General features: G+C 39.4%; 1 protein-coding gene across 1 annotated transcript; it reads left to right on the top strand.

Moving 5' to 3' along the window:
* Window positions 1–190: 190 nt before the first annotated feature.
* HSP90B1 (heat shock protein 90 beta family member 1) lies at window positions 191–19,219 on the top strand. Its single transcript, XM_049884209.1, has 18 exons — window positions 191–376; window positions 1,341–1,443; window positions 2,184–2,325; window positions 3,048–3,164; window positions 4,387–4,718; window positions 9,708–9,819; window positions 10,088–10,207; window positions 10,933–11,049; window positions 12,977–13,114; window positions 13,197–13,274; window positions 13,391–13,456; window positions 14,330–14,599; window positions 14,833–15,078; window positions 15,849–15,985; window positions 17,775–17,853; window positions 17,943–18,098; window positions 18,347–18,463; window positions 18,931–19,219. The coding sequence occupies exons 1-18, from the start codon at window positions 328–330 to the stop codon at window positions 18,958–18,960; spliced, it is 2,409 nt and encodes an 802-aa protein (XP_049740166.1). The 5' UTR covers window positions 191–327; the 3' UTR covers window positions 18,961–19,219.
* Window positions 19,220–20,280: the final 1,061 nt, after the last annotated feature.

A 20,280-nucleotide genomic window follows, 5' to 3' on the forward strand; every position in this document is an offset into this window, starting at 1 on the left:
TTGGAGAAAAGAGGCTACGGATGACCAATCGAAAGGAGACACGCTTCGGGCACCGGACACCGCACCTGGACAGCTCCGATTGGTAGACAACGGTCCCCCCGACGAGTTCCCATTGGGTACACGGGGTGCGTGGTGCGGCGTGATTGGCGGGTTCGTGTTTCCCGTCCCCCGCCCGAGAGGAGTGGGGGAGAAAAGCGGCCCGACCTGCGTGGGGGTAGTGGGCGGACCGTGCGGCTTGAGGTGTGAGGAGCTAGTCTTTTGGGTTGGAGGCGTGGAGACAGCTCCTGTGATCCAAAGAGACTTGAAACCTATCACTGGCTGCGCGCCATGAGGGCCCTGTGGGTGCTGGGCCTCTGCTGCGTCCTGCTGACCGTTGGTGAGTGATCCGGGGCAGCAGGCGCCCCCCGATGCCTTCCCTGCTCAAGCGTAGTAGTTTCTCGAAGGTTCTGGGGGTGTTCAACCAGGGAGGGGGGCAGTAGAAGCTGTGATGGGCCGAGGGGCCAGTCGCCTTTCCTCGAAAGATACGGAATTTAGTTTACCCCCTTCCTCTGGAAAAAAAAAAGAGAGCAAAGTCATTTAAATCTCCTGAGCTCATAGTATCCGCACCCAGAGGTCTCAGCCACCTCGTGGTGGGGCCCGTGGGCTTCGTCCCACCCACCCGGGAACATTGTTGGCGCCCTTTCCAGAGGACTTTTGTCAGTCTCTGCGATCTCTGACCATCTGAGCTTGAGGACCCCCGCCCCAGTCTTTTGGACTCCTCGCGAGCGCACGTTTCCTTTCTCAGATGCTGGACTCGGGAGCGTGGGGCCTTGGACCCGGTGGGAAGGACCTGTCTGCGTGTTTGATTCAGTCTTGCTGGACCCAGATTCTTAACGTCTCTTCCGCTTCTCAAGCCCCCGGGCCCCGTTTCAGTTCCCCTCGCCATAGGTTGCACAAATATTTTTGTATTTTGACCTGTGAAAACGAAGCCCTAAGTTTTGGCTTGGTCAGTTTGGAGGCCGTGTTTCGGCTTGCGCGCGTAACACGTGTGGATGTAGAAGGGTCTTAGTATCAATCTTTTCGGCAAAGACCGGAGGGCTATATTTAGAAGCGATGGTTGCCTCCATATTTCAAAATCTGTTGGGGGACCTCAGCGTCTGAACGTTAATAAGAAATATGCTGACAGTGGGTTTACGTTGCGTATTTAAACTAGTGGATCCATTCTTCATCTCCACCTCCCCTGTTTGCCAACTAAATTTTGCAACTCCTACTACCCTTGCCCTGTTTGGTCATACTCCTTCTGAGAAGTACACGAAGCAATAATATATTTAAGAGTTTTCTGGTGTTAAATCTTCCTTCAGGGTCCGTCCGAGCAGATGATGAAGTCGATGTGGATGGTACGGTAGAAGAGGATCTGGGTAAAAGTAGAGAAGGTTCTAGGACGGACGATGAAGTAGTACAGAGGTTTGTGTTCATTTGAAACTATACAGATAAGCCCTCTTGACTTTCTGATAAATGTTGTGGAATACAGAAGCTACTTTTGTAACTCTTCTCCAAGGGTACTAGATAAAGTGTTGTGGTTGTTAGTTGCCTTCCAGTCTATTTTAACTCATGGTGAGATAAAGTGTAACAGCTGGTGTTTATAAATACCTAAAGCAGTCAGAGAGCACTTTAAGGCTGTGTATGTTTGTACATAGGATCTTCTGATTCCCAATATATCTATCATCACCTATCTCTAGAAATGATTGATCAAAGTTGAATTAATTCCTTTTGATAGCTACATTGCCGAATACTAGCCCCATAAACTTCAGTTGGTTTTGTCCTCAACTCTTTTGGTATATGCATTTTAGTAGTAAAAAAGATAGGGTTTCCATCTGTTGAATAGTGTTTGTACATTTGACCTCAGACTTCATGACAATTTTGTAGACCTTGCTGTGAGTTATGTCTTTGCTGTTCAGTGGAGGAAAGTTGGGGTTATTTTCCTGGCAGTTTTAAGAGCTGAATGTTTCCAACTAAGTGTTAAAGGTAACCTACTATTGTGTTACAATAATAATGAGATGAGGATTAGTAACATTTTATAAAGGTTTGCATTTTATGCTTTTAAACCTCGAGACAGTCATCGGAGGCTCTTAATGCTGTCCTCACAGATCTGAAGTTTTTGTGGGGAACTAAGCAATGCAGTATTTGCTTATCTGTTTTCTTAGAGAGGAAGAAGCTATTCAATTGGATGGATTAAATGCATCCCAAATAAGAGAACTTAGAGAGAAATCTGAAAAGTTTGCCTTCCAAGCTGAAGTTAACAGAATGATGAAACTTATCATCAATTCATTATATAAAAACAAAGAGGTAAGCGTCATGTGGTTAAGGTAGTATTTTATCTCTGTATGTAGTATACTTAGTCTCACAGTAAATTTACTTTCACAGTAATTCCATGTAACTAATTAAAAAGCAAAAAAACCCAAACTCATTGCCATCAAGTCGATTCCAATTTATAGTGACCCTATAAGACAGAGTAGTAGAACTGCCCTGTAGGATTTCCAAGGAGCAACTGATAGATTCGAACTGCTGACCTTTTGGTTAACAGCCAAACGCTTAACCAGTGTGCCTCCAGGGCTCCACGCACTGGTTAGTGAGGTTTAAATATCCGTGTGTGTAAGGATTGCTTCTAGATGCTTACCATATTGTTTAGGGAGGTAAGTGGGAAATGTTAGACATTTTCCCTCCTCTTTCCTTTTCCTCTCCACAAATGATCATGCCTGCTGAGTAGTTTTGAGTCTTAAAGACAATCACATAAACGGAGCCTCACTTGTTGCAAACATAAAGATCACAGTCACGCAAACTGAGCCTCACTTATTGCAAACATAAAGATCACTGGTAGGTGAATAGAGTTTTGCCTTTTATCAGTTCAGGTATCCCTTGTAGATGTTACAGTCCTCTTTTTACCAAGAGAGTACCATAAGGAGAAGTATTCCTTGGGTGAAGAAGAGAAAATGGATTTGACATGAAATTCATTGTATTGTATATCTTGAGGCTAACCTAAATGTGTCTTAAATCTGGCTTCCACTTAGATTTTCCTGAGAGAACTGATTTCAAATGCCTCTGATGCTTTAGATAAGATAAGGCTAATATCACTGACTGATGAAAACGCTCTTTCTGGAAATGAGGAGCTAACGGTCAAAATTAAGGTAAGCTTAAAACACTTCTTTCTTTTAAAGCAAAAAGAATCCTTAAAGATAGGGAATCCATGACAGTAAAGTTAGGCTGGGTTATCATAACCCATTGCCCTCAAGTTGATTCCAACTCATAGTGACCCTGTAGGACAGTAGAACCGCCCCATACAGTTTCCAAAGAGCAGCTGGTGGATTCAAACTGCTGACCTTTTAGTCTTAACTACTGTGCCACTAGGGCTCTGCACAATAACAGTTCCCAAATCTCAGAGACTAAGTCAGGAGTCTGCAACCTATGGGCCAATCCATCCCGTTACCTGTTTTTATAAATAAAGTTTTGGAACACAGCCATGCCCATTTGTTTATGGATTACCTATGGACTGCTTTTGTGCTTTAACAGCAGAGTTGAATAGTTGAGCAACAGAGACCATATAAGCCACAAATCCTAAAATATTTACTGTCTGGCCCTTTACAGAAAAGGTTTGCCAACTCCTGGCTTAAATCATCGATCAGATGCTGCCTATGGCTTTTTTTCTGCATCATTCTCATTCCAGGACACAGGCTAATTGAGCAGCCACCATCTGGAGTGTAGCTGGTTGCCATGGTACAGAGAGAGCTCAGGAGGGTCTCACACCCATTGAAGTCTCCAGCCTGAAAGCAGCACTCATGACTCCCACTTGCTACTTACTGGCCAGAACTAGTCACGTAGCCTCACCCAAGTATATAAATGGACCAAGTATAATCCTGCTATGTGCCTGGACGGCAGAGAACTGGGAATATTTAGTGTACAATAATGATCACCACAGATTACAAATACAGCAGTCATTCACATTTTGGGCCCTTTTACTTTCTATCAAAGAAAAGGCAAAACATTTTTTTGTTTTTCAGGTCAACCTGTGCCCTGTGACATTTAGACCAGTCTTCGCCTTTTCTATTTTGATAGTATCTCATAGCAAAGTACTGAACATCAAAATTTTGTTTTTAAATCATTGAACTGATGTATACCAGCACAGTTTAGATCAAACAGGAGTTTTCTCATTTAAAGAAAAATGCTTACATTTTAGGATGTGTACTTTCTGAAAACCTCAGAAAATACTGTATAGAGGAAAATGTCTCAATTTAATTTTCTATATTAGAATTGATGTGGCCCAGAGCTAGTAAGTTCTCAGTTCCTAGCTCAGCATTTACTTGGCACACCATACTTAAGCAGGCTTAATACTTGTTCTTATCTTGATTTTAGTGTGACAAGGAGAAGAACCTGCTACACGTCACAGACACTGGTGTAGGAATGACCAGGGAAGAGTTGGTTAAAAACCTTGGTACTATAGCCAAATCTGGGACCAGTGAGTTTTTAAACAGAATGACCGAGGCACAAGAAGAAGGCCAGTCAACCTCCGAATTGATTGGCCAGTTCGGTGTTGGTTTCTATTCTGCCTTCCTTGTAGCAGATAAGGTTATTGTCACATCTAAACACAACAATGATACCCAGCACATCTGGGAATCGGATTCCAATGAATTTTCTGTAATTGCTGACCCAAGAGGAAACACTCTAGGACGGGGAACCACAATTACGTGAGTATTACTAATTCCTAGTAAGAATTAATAGTCTAGGGTATGCGTTGCAGAGAAGAAACAAACAAAAAAAAAACTATTGCTGTCGAGTCAATTCCGACTCATAACAACCCTATAGGACAGAGTAGAGCTGCCCCATAGAGCTTCCAAGGAACGTGTGGTAGATTCGAACTGTATCTCTTGGTGCTTGTAACACTGAAGTAGACCGTGCAGCTTTTTGCTTTTTGTTGTTAATTTTACCATCGTGGAGATAAATTTCCATTTCAAAGGTTAGGGACTTGTCCAGTCCTGTCAAGTGAGTAAGAGAATGTGTCTGCAGCTCCAGTTTTTTTTTTTTTTTTTCCCTTGATTCATAGTTTAAAAATTTCCCAACACTAAGGATTTAAAATTTTTCAAGTAGGGAAGAAGCTTATCCCTGTTATTTTGACCAATTCAGGCTACAAGCTAACATTTTTTGTCTTCATAGTCACAAATATTCTTTTGGTGAGATCTAATTAGTTGACTGTATTTTAGGATTTTTCTAATTTGTTTCCAATTTACCTTAGTATTCACATCTCCAAATCTCATTAAAACCAAAAAGCCAAACCCATTGCCCTCAAGTTGATTGTGACTCATAGCAACCCTATAGGACAGAGTGGAACTGTTCCATAGGGTTTTCAAGGCTGTACTCTAGGGAAGCAGACTGCCACATCTTTCTCTAACAGAGCAGCTAGTGGGTTTGAACCTTTCGGTTAGCAACCAAGCGCTGTAACCACTGTGCTACCAGGGCTCCTTCCAAGTCTCATTGTTAGGTGCCGTGCTGTGAAGTTGGCTCCAACTCATAGCTAGCCTGCACAACAGAATGAAACCCTGCCCAGTCCTGCACCATCCACACAGTTGTTGTTTTGCTTGAGCCTGTTGTTGCGTTAGGAGTTACCACTCACTAATAACTACATCTTAGTGCCCTCTGTTTAGCATAGTGGGCTTGGGTGTTAGAGGACTGTAGATAAATCAGATCTCTGACTTGTTAGGTGATGTTGAGTTGGTTTCTACTCATAGCAACCCTATGTACAAGAGAACAAAATACCGCCTGGTCCTGTGCCATCCTCATGATCATTGTGATGTAGCCACTGTGTCAGTCCATCTCATTGAGGGTCTTCCTCTTGTTCGCTGACCCTTTGCTTTACAAAGCATTGTGTCCTTCTCCAGGGACTGGTCCCTCCTGATAACATGTCCAAAGTACATGAGATGAAGTATTGCCATCGTTGCTTCTAAGGAGCATTCTGGTTGTACTTTTTGCGAGACAGATTTGTTTGTTTTTCTGACAGTCCATGATATATTCATTATTCTTCGCCAACACCGTAAGTCAAAGGTGTCAATTCTTAAGTCTTCCTTACTCATTATGCAGCTTTCACGTGCATGTGAGGCGATTGAAAACACCATGGCTTGGGTCAGGCACACCTTAGTCCTTAAAAGTGGCATCTTTGCTTTTTAACACTTGGAAGAGGTTTTTTTGCAGCATGTTTGCCTAATGCAATATGTCGTTTGATTTCTTGACTGCTGCGTCCATGGGTGTTGATTGTGGGTCTAAGTAAAATGAAATCCTTGGCAATTTCAGTCTTTTGTCCATTTATCATGATCGTGCTCATTGGTCCAGTAGTGAGGATTTTTGTTTTCTTTATATTGAAGTGTAATCCATACTCAAGGCTGTGGTCTTTGATCTTCCTCAGTAAGTGCTTCAAGTTCTCTTCACTTTGAGCAAGCAAGGTTGTGTCATTGTGTAATGCGGGTTGTTAGTGAGTCTTCCTGCAATCCTGATGTGCCATTTGTCTTCATAAAACCCAGTTTCTTGGGTTATTTGCTCAGCATACATGCTGAAATAAGTATGGTGAAAGGATACAACCCTGACTCAACCTTTCCTCCTTAAACCACATGTCTGTTAGTTTGTAATACTGTGAGACTCTCTAACTAGAAAAAGAGAAAAGTGATGTCCCAAAGAACATTAATGTTTTAGGGTGCTAAGAAACAGGAGAAATTATCTGAATGTAAGCTTCATGAAAGCAGGCATTTTGTTTTCTGCCCCATCTCCAGAGCTTAAATATGAATGATTACGGGTAATCAAGACAGTTTTATGCAGGTGGCATGCGTGTGTGATCAGTAAATGAAATTTGTAAGATTTTCCTTTCTCTTAAAAGTCTTCCTACCCTATCACTCAGTGAGCTCTCTTTTGAGTACCTATTATGTGTTAGAGTTTAGGGCTACAATGGAGATTAAGACCAACATAGTCCCTGCTTTTACAGGGCCTAGTCTAGTGAGGAAAGGAGAATATGAAGTAATTTCAGAGTGACAAATGCCAGAGAAGAAGCTAAGGGGACACTGTAGTTTTTCAGGAAAAAGATATCAGAACACCTTTTGAGAACAGTGGTAAGTTAGGTTGAGAACCCGAAGGGAAAGATGGGAAGTGCAGGTAATTCTACCAAGCAAGAATTAGAAGTTCTGGGGCAAGAGGACATGATGGCATAATTGAACTGACAGTCTTCAGTGGCCAAAGGAAAAAGAAAGAGACAAAGCACGGGAGTGCTGAGGCCAAGAACGTGCCCCACATATGTCGCCTCATATTTAACTAATAAAATAGAAGCCTTCAGACCACTGAGTTTTCTGCCTACTCCTTCTGTTCCCTCCCCTAAAATAGCTGCTGCTGTACTCTTAGGAGAGATCTTGTGAGGATTAAATGAGATGATGAAAAGTGCTTAGCATCCAGTAATGTTAACCGATGTAATGCTTCTATCCTTCCTTCCATAAGAGGTGTTCTGCATTTTTTCCTCAAGTTAATCCCTCCACTTCGGATCTGGTGCCTCCTCTTCTTAATAGAGGCCGAGCATAAATGAATCCCTCCCCCATCTATTAGAGTCACCCTTTCCCTCACCTGAGTGTGTAAACGTGCATAAGTCTATCTCTGTGGGGAAAAACATGCTATAGGCCCTTCTGTCTTCCACATATGCTCTTTTTTCCTTCCTCTTTATAGCAAGCTTCTTGAAAAAAGCATACTTGCCTTTGCTGCTACTTCATCTTCTTTTATGCCTTAGCCCGCTGTATTTGGGCTTCATCTACAACCTTTCTGTTGATAAAAGTCATCCGTAATCCTTGTTGAACCCATTGAATTCTGTTTTTTTTTTTTAATAGACAATAAGATGGAAAAGTGTAGAAAATAATACACACCTATGCATCAAGCAATGAGTTTTTTTGTTGTTGTTTTAGTTTTTTGTTTTGTGTTTTCTTTAGTATTTGCTTTCTGCTGCTTTGGGAACATTAATGGTTCAGTGGTAGAGTTCTCACTTTCCATACAGGAGACCGAGGTTTGACTCCTAGCCAATGTACCTAACGCGCAGCCACCACCCGTCTGTCAGTGGAGGCATGCATGTTGCTATGATGCTGGCCAGGTTTCAGCAGAGCCTCCAGACTAGAAAGGAAGACCTGGCGGTTAACTTCTGAAGAACCTGTGGAATCACAGTGATCCCCACCGATCCAGACAACTTTTCCTTACATTGTACATGGGGTCACCGTGGTACATGGGGTCACCGTGTGTCATGGGCCAGCTCCATGACAGCTAACAGCTCACTCATTGAAACCAATTCCCCCCCAGCACCGAGCTTCTTTGACCTCGCTTTTTTCTTTACTTTGTTTACTTCCTAAATGTTGATATTCTCTAACCTATACCTTAGCCCTTTTCTCATTATCCTGTCTTCCGCCAGCAGTCTTACCCACTGCCATGGCCTCAGGTGCCATTTCTCAGGGCCTTCAAAACTATATTTACATTCTTAGTCTAGATTTTGTGTTAGCAAACTTTGTCTTAAAGGGGCAGCTAGTAAGTATTTTAGACTTGTGGGCCATATGGTCTCTGTCACATGTCACAGCTCTGCTGTTGCAGCTTGGATGTAGCCATAGATGATACATAAACAGGTGGACAAGGCTGTATCCCAGCAAAACTTCTTAATGGATTCCAAAAGAAGTATTGTTGATCTGTTGTTTGGAGTTCACTTACTGAGCTCTGTGCTTGTATTATCTTAACTGCCTTTTAAACACCTCTACTAAGATTTCTAAGCAGCAGCTTAAACTTGAGTCTGCACCCCCATATCGCTAGAATGTATGCTCGGAGACCAGAGCCCTAGTCACCTCCTGAGGCTGTGTGATCATGGCCTGTCCACATGTTGGCATATACCACTAAACTACAAGCCTCTTGAGAACAGGGTTGGGAGCACAGACATCAAGATAGGGGCTACTAGCTGTATTTGAAAGTACATATGTGTGTGATTTGTTATTTTTGGGGGTGGGAGAAGAATTTGCAGAAGGGACAGTAAGGGAGAAGAGTAAGTAATGGGAAATTTATCAGTGTTGAGATTATTTAAACTGTCACTGTTCAATAAAATGTTCCTATATGTCTGCTGTCTAACATGGCAGGCACTAAACAAATGTGAATATTGAGCACTTTAAATGTGCCATTGTGACTACGGAATTGAATTTATTTTAATAATTTAAATGTAAAAAGCCACATGTAATTCGTGGCTATCCTTTTGGACAGTGCAGATATAAACAGTAATTCAGATTAACTTTCTGAGTATTTTTAAGAGCACATTTTTATTTACTTAAACAGCTGTCTATAATAATCATTTGATTTGGGGTACCAGAGTAAGAGCTGTTAGAGAACATGTAATTGTATTTTTTCCACTGCTTTCTCACCTTGAGCTGTCTTAAAATCTCAGGTCCTCAAATGAAAATCTACCTGAGGGAATGCAAGGAAGCCTTTTCCTTTTTGCATACCCATATTTGTTGTATTCCACTCCTAAACCCTTATTGGTGTTGGAGAGAGCGTTCTTAACATGAATAATGGGACATCTTGGATTACACAGAACTGTCAGTTGTTAGTATCGTTATGGAAGTATTAGACAAGTTTACAGTCAGGTCTTCTAAATTGTGGGTGTTTTACCTGTAAACATCTTGTTTTCTTTGCAGCCTTGTTTTAAAAGAAGAAGCATCTGATTACCTTGAATTGGATACAATTAAAAATCTCGTCAAAAAGTATTCACAGTTCATTAACTTTCCCATTTATGTATGGAGCAGCAAGGTAAATCTATATTGGTAATTCATGTGTATTATCTTGGCACATTTGCCTAAATACTAAATCTTTGTTTTCCTTGTCTTTTTTTTTTTTTTTCTTTTGAATATTTAACACTTAATGAAGGTTATATGTAATTTTTTCAGTTCAGGATACTCTTGAGTTTTCTCATTAAAGGCCTATTTTTGGAGCTGTAGTTTTGTTTCATATTCTATAGGCGAAATCAGAATTATTAAACAAATGAGTCTAACCACAACTCTACTTCCTACTTCAACAGACTGAAACTGTCGAGGAGCCAGTGGAAGAAGAAGAATCAACAAAAGAGGAAAAAGAAGAATCTGATGATGAAGCTGCAGTAGAAGAAGAAGATGAAGAAAAGAAACCTAAAACTAAAAAGGTAAGTTTAGCTTGTAACGTACACACAGTGATTTGCGGCAAGCTTTAATCCTTAGAGTCCAGTTTTTCCAGTGGTAGGTTCATAGGGCCAACTTTTAATAAAACGAGGTCTCCGTTTGTCTTTTTTCCCCGTCTAGAAAGTTTTAAATAGCAAACACGGGTCATTTTTATGAAGATTTCTGACTTAAGATTTATGAAGATACACGGCCTAGGACTGGTAGCTTAAAATATGTTTTGGGTTTTAAAATCTTAAAAGGTTTTTGTATCCTTTTTTGTCTCATGGAGGATTAACTGCAAAAAAGTTCTCTGGCTTGTTGCAGTAGTAGAGTAGATAGAAATATTGGTGGTTTTTTTTTTTTTTAGAGATAGTTATTGTAAAACGTTGGATTTCTTTATGTCATAATATAATACATGTATTTTTCCAACTGAAAACAATGTTTTCAAGAAATAATGTTTTAGCTAGCAAAAAATAACAATGAAGAATAAACCTAATTGACTTTTTCAATTGTAATGTTCAGCAAGTTGCCTTTTAATATTAAATATCAGAGTCTTAAATATTGAAAGAAAAACTTGTTGCTTTCAAAATTTTGATCTAGTTGTCAGGAACCATACTGGACTAGAAGCATCTTTTGGTGCTTTGCGTATTTTTTTTTTAAATGTAGTGATTGTTGCTAGTATAGCCCTTAATGAGTGCTAGAAGAGACTAAGCAAGTACTATAATTTCAGGTTGAAAAAACCGTCTGGGATTGGGAGCTTATGAATGATATCAAACCGATATGGCAGAGACCATCAAAAGAAGTAGAAGAGGATGAATACAAAGCTTTCTACAAATCATTCTCAAAGGTAAATATTACTTTAGGATATATCAGCTTTGTTATTAATGAGTAGACAGAATATCACCCTATTAGTTCAGGTGAATATGGTATAGGAAAACTGAGATGTCTGTCCCAGATCACTTTTGTCAATGAGAGATCCGATAAAGCCTGTGGGCCAGCTAGACCTGTGTAGGGGATACAGATGAAATAGTCATGTGTTAAAAAATCTAAGTTATTTACTCATAATTAAAATCACATTTATGTAAAATAGTAAGAATTTTTTTTTTCTTTCTGTTCATGTTATAAAACCATTTTACATTTCACCTGAGGTCTCACAAGAAGAATAGTCTTTGCAAGTAATGGGTTTCCAGAGCACATCATTCTTACAGAAGTTGAATTTCTATGCTCGTTACTTCACAATTACAATAGCTGTTAGAATCAATGCTAGCACTTAATGTATCGATGAAACATGCTATTAGATCAGAAGTGTTTCTTAAGTTTTATAGCTATTTCGGTGCAATCGGTTCCCTTCTTGTGTGTTTTGTTGTGCATTTTTTTAAATACTTACTTTGAGGAGTCTGTAGGCTTCACCAGATTGCCAAAGGGGCTATGTGTTACAGAAAAGGATTAAGCACCACCTGCATGCCCTGGATATCCATTACTCTCAAAGACTGCATGGGTAGATGTTTGATTTCTACCATAAAACCCCTAAAACATGAAATCATGTTACTGAATGGCTTTTAATGTGATCTTTAAAGGGCATGTTTATAGCGGCATCAAACACTTAATTGTGAAGTCATACACCTAAGCAATAATTACTAAGTCTTTGTTTCCCTGTCTCTTTTTTTCTTTTACTGATCCCTTCTTATAACTTGTAAGAGTTCAAAACTAGCATTAAGGTTATTTCAAGTTAATGTTCCTGAAACAGTATTTTGTACAAAATGAGAGTAAGTTAATGGTCTTAGCTTGGATAGATAAATGTAATATTTTATGATTATATTTGTTCATTCCTCTTTTATTCCATCTGTTTTATTACTTAACCTTTTTTGTTTTCCTTGTTTTAGCATCCACCCATAAGCTTCACCCCTCAAGACTTACCCTTGGTTCTGCCTCCACTTTTATTCCCGTGAATTCTTTTAAGTTCTAGCATATATAAATTTGCTTTTATCTAGGCAGCTGTTAGAAATATAATGAGTCACATACGTGATTTTAAATTTTCTAAAATCCACATTTAAAAAGTTAAACAGGTGAAATTAATAATATAGTTTGCTTAACCCAATATATCCAAAATAGTGATTTTTGAACATGTAATCAACATAAAAATTACTAATAGAAGTATTTTATTTTTTGTGCTCAGTCTTCAAAATCTGATGTGTATTTTACACTCAGCAGCACATCTCAGTTCAAGCTAGCCGTGTTTCAAGTGCTCAACAGCCACATGGGATACAGTAATGGATTTTATAGCTATTTACATACCTCTATTTTTTTTATAGCTGGGTTTGGTTTGGTTTATAGCCACTGCTATAGGTCGCATTTTGTGGAAGAAACCTGTTCCTCAGTACCTTTTGTAGTAGCACACTCTGAAATGCTGTGTATTAAATGAAAGAGCCTCCTACCTGCATTCTTTTGTCATTTAGATAGGGTGGTGGTTTTCCTGCCCTGTTCTTTCACACGAAAAGAACCTAAACTCAGACCATCCTTCCCCTTGTTTTAGGAGATGGAGCGCTGCTATGAACAATCATTATCAAAACAGCAGTATCTAGCTAGTTAGAATAGCAATCTTAGTCATTTCTTCTTCCTGCCATCCCCCCTCCCCCCTTGTTTTGTTTTTTGGTAAGGGAACTTTTTCATTCGTTAAATGTTAAAATGAGTGTGTACCTCTTAATAAATTGTTTAGCCTTTGCACTGCTTTTTTCCTGTGCCTTTTGAATGACTAAGATATCAATTTCCCATAGGAAAGTGAAGACCCTATGGCCTATATCCACTTTACTGCTGAAGGGGAAGTTACCTTCAAATCCATTTTATTTGTGCCCACTTCTGCTCCACGTGGTCTGTTTGACGAGTATGGATCTAAGAAGAGTGACTACATTAAGGTGGGTTTTTAAGTCGTATAAACTGAGTTTAAAATTTGAAAGTATTTAATTTCCAGAAAGTGACTTTTTTGTCTCTTTTTAGCTGTATGTGCGCCGAGTATTCATCACAGATGACTTCCATGATATGATGCCCAAATACCTTAACTTTGTCAAGGGTGTTGTAAGTATCTGGAGATTGGGGGAACAGGAGAGCCTAGCAATGTTTTTTGTTGTTTCGTTTCGATTGGTTTTTTCCAGTATTTTATTGCTCATTGAAATTACTTTTGCTGCCTGAAGGTGGACTCTGATGACCTCCCATTGAATGTTTCCCGTGAGACTCTTCAGCAGCATAAACTGCTTAAAGTAAGTGCCTCAGGGAAGAGTCTGGCTGCTTTGCTCTTGATTGGGGTTCAAAGAACAAGCTCCATTAGTGGAGTCATCAGATTGAGTCTCGTCCTTGGTGCCAGATGAAGAACTTCATTTTACTCTAAAATGATCAGATCTCAGAAACTGGTTCTTTTTCCCCCAACGTTTTTAATAAAGATTTTCAAACATAAAAGAGTTGAAGGAATTGTATAATGAACACCCATATAAACCCACTACCTGCCCCGGTCTGTGATTAACATTGTGCCGTACAGCTGTATCACACATCCATCCATTTACCAAATTTTTTTTTTTTTTTTTAATTAAAAAATTTTCCACAGTCTTTATCATCTGAAGACTTTTTAGTTTTTAAATATAAAACTATTTGAAAGTTGTTTGTTTGATTTATTTAGGTCCTAGAAAGGGGTTATCGGTGAATTCTAAGGTTAGAATAGAAACACTAAAATATAATCTTGTGACTATTTCCACTGACAACTTAGTTTTGGCTTGGTGTAACATAGGAGTCCCTGGGTGGTGCAGACAGCTAAGCGCTCAACTGCTAACTGAAGATTGGTGGTTCAGCCCCACCCAGAGGCACCATGGAAGACAGGCCTGCCGATCTGCATCCAAGAGGTCACAACCTTGAAAACCCCGTGGAGCAGTTCTACTCTATACACACGGGTCACCATGAGTTGGGATTGACTTGACAGAACCAACAACATAGCACTCCACTATTCCCTGCCCCTGGATGAACGGCAGCAGCAATGCCATGTCTTTGTATCTACTTTGACCACTACTAACTGCCCTGGTGTCTTACATAATGGAGGTTCTCAAATACTTGAAATAATTCTCTATTTTATTAATTTATTTTAGGTAATTAGAAAGAAGCTTGTCCGTAAAACTCTGGATATGATCAAGAAGATTGCTGATGAGAAATACAATGATACTTTCTGGAAAGAATTTGGTACCAACATCAAGCTTGGTGTGATTGAAGACCACTCAAATCGAACACGTCTTGCCAAACTTCTCCGATTCCAGTCTTCTCATCATGCAACTGACATTACTAGTCTAGATCAGTATGTGGAAAGAATGAAGGAAAAGCAGGACAAAATCTACTTCATGGCTGGCTCCAGTAGAAAAGAGGTGAGGAACTCTTTCTGTCAGGGATCCTGGTATGTAGCTTGAGATTTATAGCTGACTCTCGAAGAACTAATTGTAACTGGAGTAATGAGTCCTGGTCAGTCATTAACAGGAAAGTCGCTTAGATTCTCTGCATTCTTAATCCTTTATCTGTAAAATGAGGTGGTTGATACAAAAGTAGCTATTAGGACGAACAAAGCTAGGCTTGAAAAACTTCACTTCCCTTAATTTTGTAGGCGGAATCATCTCCATTTGTTGAGCGACTTCTGAAAAAGGGCTATGAAGTGATTTATCTAACAGAACCTGTGGACGAATACTGCATTCAGGCCCTCCCTGAGTTTGATGGGAAGAGATTCCAGAATGTTGCCAAGGAAGGAGTGAAGTTTGATGAAAGTGAGAAAACTAAGGAGAATCGTGAAGCAGTTGAGAAAGAATTTGAGCCACTGCTCAACTGGATGAAGGATAAAGCCCTTAAGGACAAGGTATTCTGGAAATTACAAACTAAAAATTTTAGCACTTGCATTGTAAAATTTTTTTTGTTTTGCCAGCAAATTAAACTTTCTTATTTCTGTGATGGAATATTATACATTACCATTAAAAGGAATGAAAGAATAACATTTAATAATCTGGATAAACTGTTGGGAGGAGGACCTTAAAATTTATGAACTAGAAATAATTAAAATAATAATACCTACCCCCCAAAAAATTATTCTCTATCTGGATACTGACTCTTTTAACTTTGAAAACTTTGTTTTTTTAGTTTTGATATATTTAATATAGCTTTAATATATTGCTTCTGTAATTTTTTTATAATCAGTTTTAGAGGTTAAATTAAGTGTTATGTTTTAAAAAGTTGATGGTTAAGTATTTTTATTTCTGACTGAAAGATTTTGTTATAAAATGACCAAAAAACAAACCAAACCAAACCCCGTGCCATCAAGTCAATTCAGACTCATAGCGACCCAATAGGACAGAGTAGAACGGCTTGCCACATAGGGTTTCCCAGGAGTGCCTGGTGGATTCAAACTGCCTACCTTTTGGTTAGCAGCCGTAGCTCTTAATCCCTACGCCACCAGGGTTTCCTGTTAAATGACAGTGTCACCTAAAAATTCCTAAACCTGAATGAAAAGTACATTAATAATCTGCTTCCATGTTTATGTTAAGTGATAGATTCTTAAGACGTTGAAATACAATTACTAAAGGGCCTTAACTAGTATTTGTATGTCTCTAACTTTTGGTTTCTTGTCCTAAGATTGAAAAGGCTGTGGTATCTCAGCGCCTGACCCAGTCCCCATGTGCTCTTGTGGCCAGCCAGTACGGCTGGTCCGGCAACATGGAGAGAATCATGAAGGCCCAAGCATACCAAACAGGCAAGGACATCTCTACAAAGTAAGCATCCTTGGGAAAGTCCCTGCTAACTGTTAGCTCTTACCCAGCCTTCCTTTAGGACATAAAGCTAGCTTCTGTACACAGATGAATTGTGTGTTTGAAGCATCCACCACTGTCTGCTATAGGTTAGGCGTATGTTAGGTGGACAACACAAATTGACAGAGGGATTCCTGCTACACTGATAAAGGTCTAGATTTGTGATTTATTGTTTTATAATATCTTATATTCAAATTCAAAAAAAAAAAACAAATTTTCTTAATCTGTGAGGCATACTATACTATATTGTCTTTATTTTTGTTAGGCGCTAGGCCTAGTATCTGGCCTTTTTACATTACAGATGAGATTAATGATGAGGACATGTCTCAAGTGAGTTTCTTTTTAAAATATCTCACAGAGTATGCCCCATAAAATAAAGGGTAAAAGACCAGCAACTTAGCAAGTATTTGAACTAAAGGATGAAGTACTGGAGGTAAAATGGGTTTTCACCTAATGCCCTTGAGTCGATTTCAACTCATAGCAACCCTATAGGACAGAGTAGAACTGCCCCATAGAGTTTCCTTGGAGCAGCTGGTAGATTTTAACTGCCAGCCTTTTGGTTAGCAGCAGAGCTCTTAACCACTGCACCACCAGGGTTCCAGAAAAAAATAGATTTTTGGTACTGTCTGTATTTTTAATGTCATAGCAGTGGCCTTGGAAGTGACTTATTCCCTGCTTTTATGCTCTCCTCCTCCACCAGGAATATCTTTATTTGCTACCTAGTCCTACTTTTTCCCAAGGCCTAGCTTAAGGATTCTTCTTGAAACTGTTTCTCATAAGTGTAGTTTCTCCGTTGTTGCCACAATTCTGAAACTCCCTAAAAAATTTTATTTATACATACGTACCTTTATATATATATACACACACACATATATACACCCATTGTAATTAATATTGTGGCATTTTGATGTATGTTTATACTATAAAATGCTAAAACATCTTATTTGTATGTCTTGTCTCCTGACTAGATTATAAATTCCAGGTGGAAAAAAAGTGTTCTGTTTATCTTATATCCCAGTGCAGCCGTGTAGCATCCAGTCAGTAAATGTCCACTTAATATTAATTTCAATAAGTGATTAATTATCCTATTGTGTCCATTTTATATTGGTGGTCAGAAGTGGATATATCTACTATCTGTGTGGCATTCACGCTCATCGGGACAACAAAGCAAGTCATAGCCTTCTAAGCCCTCAGATTGCCAGGTCCCTGTGTAGATAGTGGGTACATGGAGGTGGGGACAGACATGCTTCCTCCCATCCGAGCTTGAGTTTGAGCTTGAGCTGCGGGAAGAGCGAGTATGTTAACAACCAGCAATAGAATGCTGTTGATCACGAAGGTGTGTTCAGGATGCATCGGAGCTGAGCTCAGGAAAAAGAAGCGTATCGGCGAAGGAGTCACCGAGAAGGTCGCATTTGAGCAGCACTTCTCAGAACTCGGGGAGAGACAGAGCTGTGACTAAGACAGTAAGGACAGATAAGGAGGGATGAATGAGACATTTACAGTCAGCAGAGAGTTCTAGGCACCCGTGATTCATCAGTGAATAAAATAGTTCCTTTTATTTCACACTTTCATCTTATCCGAGCTGTCCCCCCTTAAAAGGGAAAGCATGATGTAGCAATCAATATAAGGACATAATGATTTTTTCTCAAGAGTTATTTTCTGTGTAATTATGAAAGTTAGTAATAGAATAAGGAAAATATATGGACCCTTAAAAATTTGTTTTGTTAATGTCCATTTTTATCCCTTTTAACAGCTACTATGCCAGTCAGAAGAAAACATTTGAAATTAATCCCAGACATCCACTGATCAGAGACATGCTTCGACGGGTTAAGGTGGGTAATACTACCACCGTCCTCTTATTTCCCCTTTTAATTTGAATACTTTGTATTTTTTATATCAAATGCGGCTTCTTGCATTTCAGGAAGATGAAGATGACCAAACAGTTTCAGATCTCGCTGTGGTTTTGTTTGAAACAGCAACACTGCGGTCAGGCTATCTTTTACCAGACACAAAAGCATATGGAGATAGGATAGAAAGAATGCTTCGCCTCAGCTTAAACATTGACCCTGATGCAAAGGTTTGTATTCTCAGCTTCCCTCACATAGGCTGATTTTTTTTTTTTTTTTTTTCTCTCTCTTTCTTTGAGAATAGGCTTCCCGGGACTAAGTGATATAGCTTAACTGTTAACTCTAGTAAAGGGCTTGTTCTGCAGTCCTGAATAAACAGGAGTGAAGTTAATTATGATCTTAAACATGTAAATGAACAAAGTGAAAATAGATCCAAGGTATTAATGGGCTCACAAATGTCATAAACATTGTCCACAAGGTGGAAGAAGAACCCGAAGAAGAACCTGAAGATACAACAGAAGACACAGAGCAAGACGAAGAAGAAGAAGAAGAAGAAGTAGATGCAGGAACAGACGAAGAAGAACAAGAAACAAAGGTATAGCCAAGAGTGGGGCTTGAATTCTAGAATACCACGTGACAGAGTTAGGACTGTGTGTTAGAGACATCAGATGGGGTTTTACAGATACCTGCCTAAAAATAGGCATCATTTTTTTAATACCATATTCACGAGTTTGAGCAAATCATTTCATGTATGTACTCTTCGATGTTTTAAAACAGATTTTTCCTTAGCCCATGGTGTTTCTATACACTTTTTCCTGCTTGCATCTGCCTTACTATATAGCAACATTGGGCTGTTTTAAATTTTTGTTCATTTTCCGGGGTGTTGATCCTGGTGGGTTTTAAATTACTTTGCAGATAAGCAAGCTGAAGTTGTGGCTTACAGCTGAAGTAGCTGGAATCAGCTGGGCCCATTTAAGTTGTTGTTTCCATTTATGAACCTTCTGTAAGCTAGGGTTTTGTGTGCTTAGCTTATAATGTCTTCTGGTTTTTCTGTTTTCACAGCAATCTACAGTTGAAAAAGATGAATTGTAAATCATACTCTCACCATTTGGATCCTGTGTTGAGAGGGAATGTGAAATTGAAGTCATTTCTTTTGGGAGAGACTTGTTTTGGATGCTCCCCCCACCCCCTTCTCCCCTGCACTGTAAAACGTTGGGATTGTGGGTCACAGGAGGAAGTGGGTTTTTTAGTTGAATTTTTTTTTAACATTCCTCATGAATGTAAATTTGTACTATTTAACTGACTATTCTTGGTGTAAAATCTTGTCATGTGTATAAAAAGTTCCCAAATACCTAGTGTCTTGCCTGTGTTTTTATAATCCGTTGTGGGTGGCACAAATGGTTAAGCTGACAGGTTTGCGGTTTGAACCCACCCAGAGGTGCCACGGAAAATGGGCCTGGCGATCTACTTCTGAAAGGTCACAGCCTTGAAAGCCCTATAGAGCAGTTCTACTCTGCACACATGGGGTCGGCATAAGTTAAAATTGACTCAATGGCAACGAACAACAACCTAATAGCTGAGTGATTAAAAAAAAAAAATCATGTATCGTGTATTTTTTCTGTTTACACAATGAATTCATGTTTATCAGAAGTTTTTTTTAAATATTAAAACTCATAGGGAGAAGAGACAAGACCATTTTCTTTACAGAATTCCAAATAGTATTTGCAGATATTCTCACTTCCAGGGTGTAGAATTTACTCCTGTCTCCTTTTTAAATTTGGGGTGGACTTACCGGCTTGTTTCCAAAGATGTCATGTACCGCCTGACAGGATATGATGATAACAGTACTTCACCTCTGGTATTCTTGGCAAAAACCCATAACCCCAGCCTAATGAGAAACCAGACAAACCCAATTTGAGGAACATTCTATAAAATTCCTAACCAGTACTCCTCAAAACTGTCAAAGTTGTGAAAAGCAAGGAAAACCAAAAACAGACCAGAAAGGGACTAAGGAGACATAAACCAAATGCAGTGTGGTACCCTGGGGTAAGCTGGTGAAATGGAAGTGTAGTTAAAAATAACCAGCATTGGGTTTCTCCCTTCAGACAAATGCACCACGGTAACATAATAATGTTCATGGAAACAAACTGGATAAGGGGTATGCGGGAGCTCTTCAACTTTGCTGTAAACCTAACATTATTCCAAAATAAAACATTTTTAAAAATCACCCATATTTCTACTAGCCAGAGATAACTATAGGCTTTCAGTGGAGATGCCCATTAAGCTATTTTGAAATATACTTACGTGAGAAAATGTCTCTGATTTCACTAGTCTTGTAGCATCCCAAATGGCAGTCTTTTGTGGGCTAGGAGAGGAGGTAAGGTGTCTTAAATCAGCTGCATATCCAAAGAT

Source organism: Elephas maximus, chromosome 4 (genome assembly GCF_024166365.1).
Source record: "Elephas maximus indicus isolate mEleMax1 chromosome 4, mEleMax1 primary haplotype, whole genome shotgun sequence".
NCBI classification, from domain to species: domain Eukaryota; kingdom Metazoa; phylum Chordata; class Mammalia; order Proboscidea; family Elephantidae; genus Elephas; species Elephas maximus.

What these genes read in the sequence shown, in the direction of transcription:
- HSP90B1 (XM_049884209.1), top strand. Translation starts at nt 328, where the DNA reads ATGAGGGCCCTGTGGGTGCTGGGCCTCTGCTGCGTCCTGCTGACCGTT. An exon ending in CTGCGTCCTGCTGACCGTTG is followed by an intron (nt 377 to 1,340) that starts GTGAGTGATCCG and finishes ATCTTCCTTCAG; the next exon opens with GGTCCGTCCGAGCAGATGAT. An exon ending in ATAAAGCCCTTAAGGACAAG is followed by an intron (nt 15,079 to 15,848) that starts GTATTCTGGAAA and finishes TCTTGTCCTAAG; the next exon opens with ATTGAAAAGGCTGTGGTATC.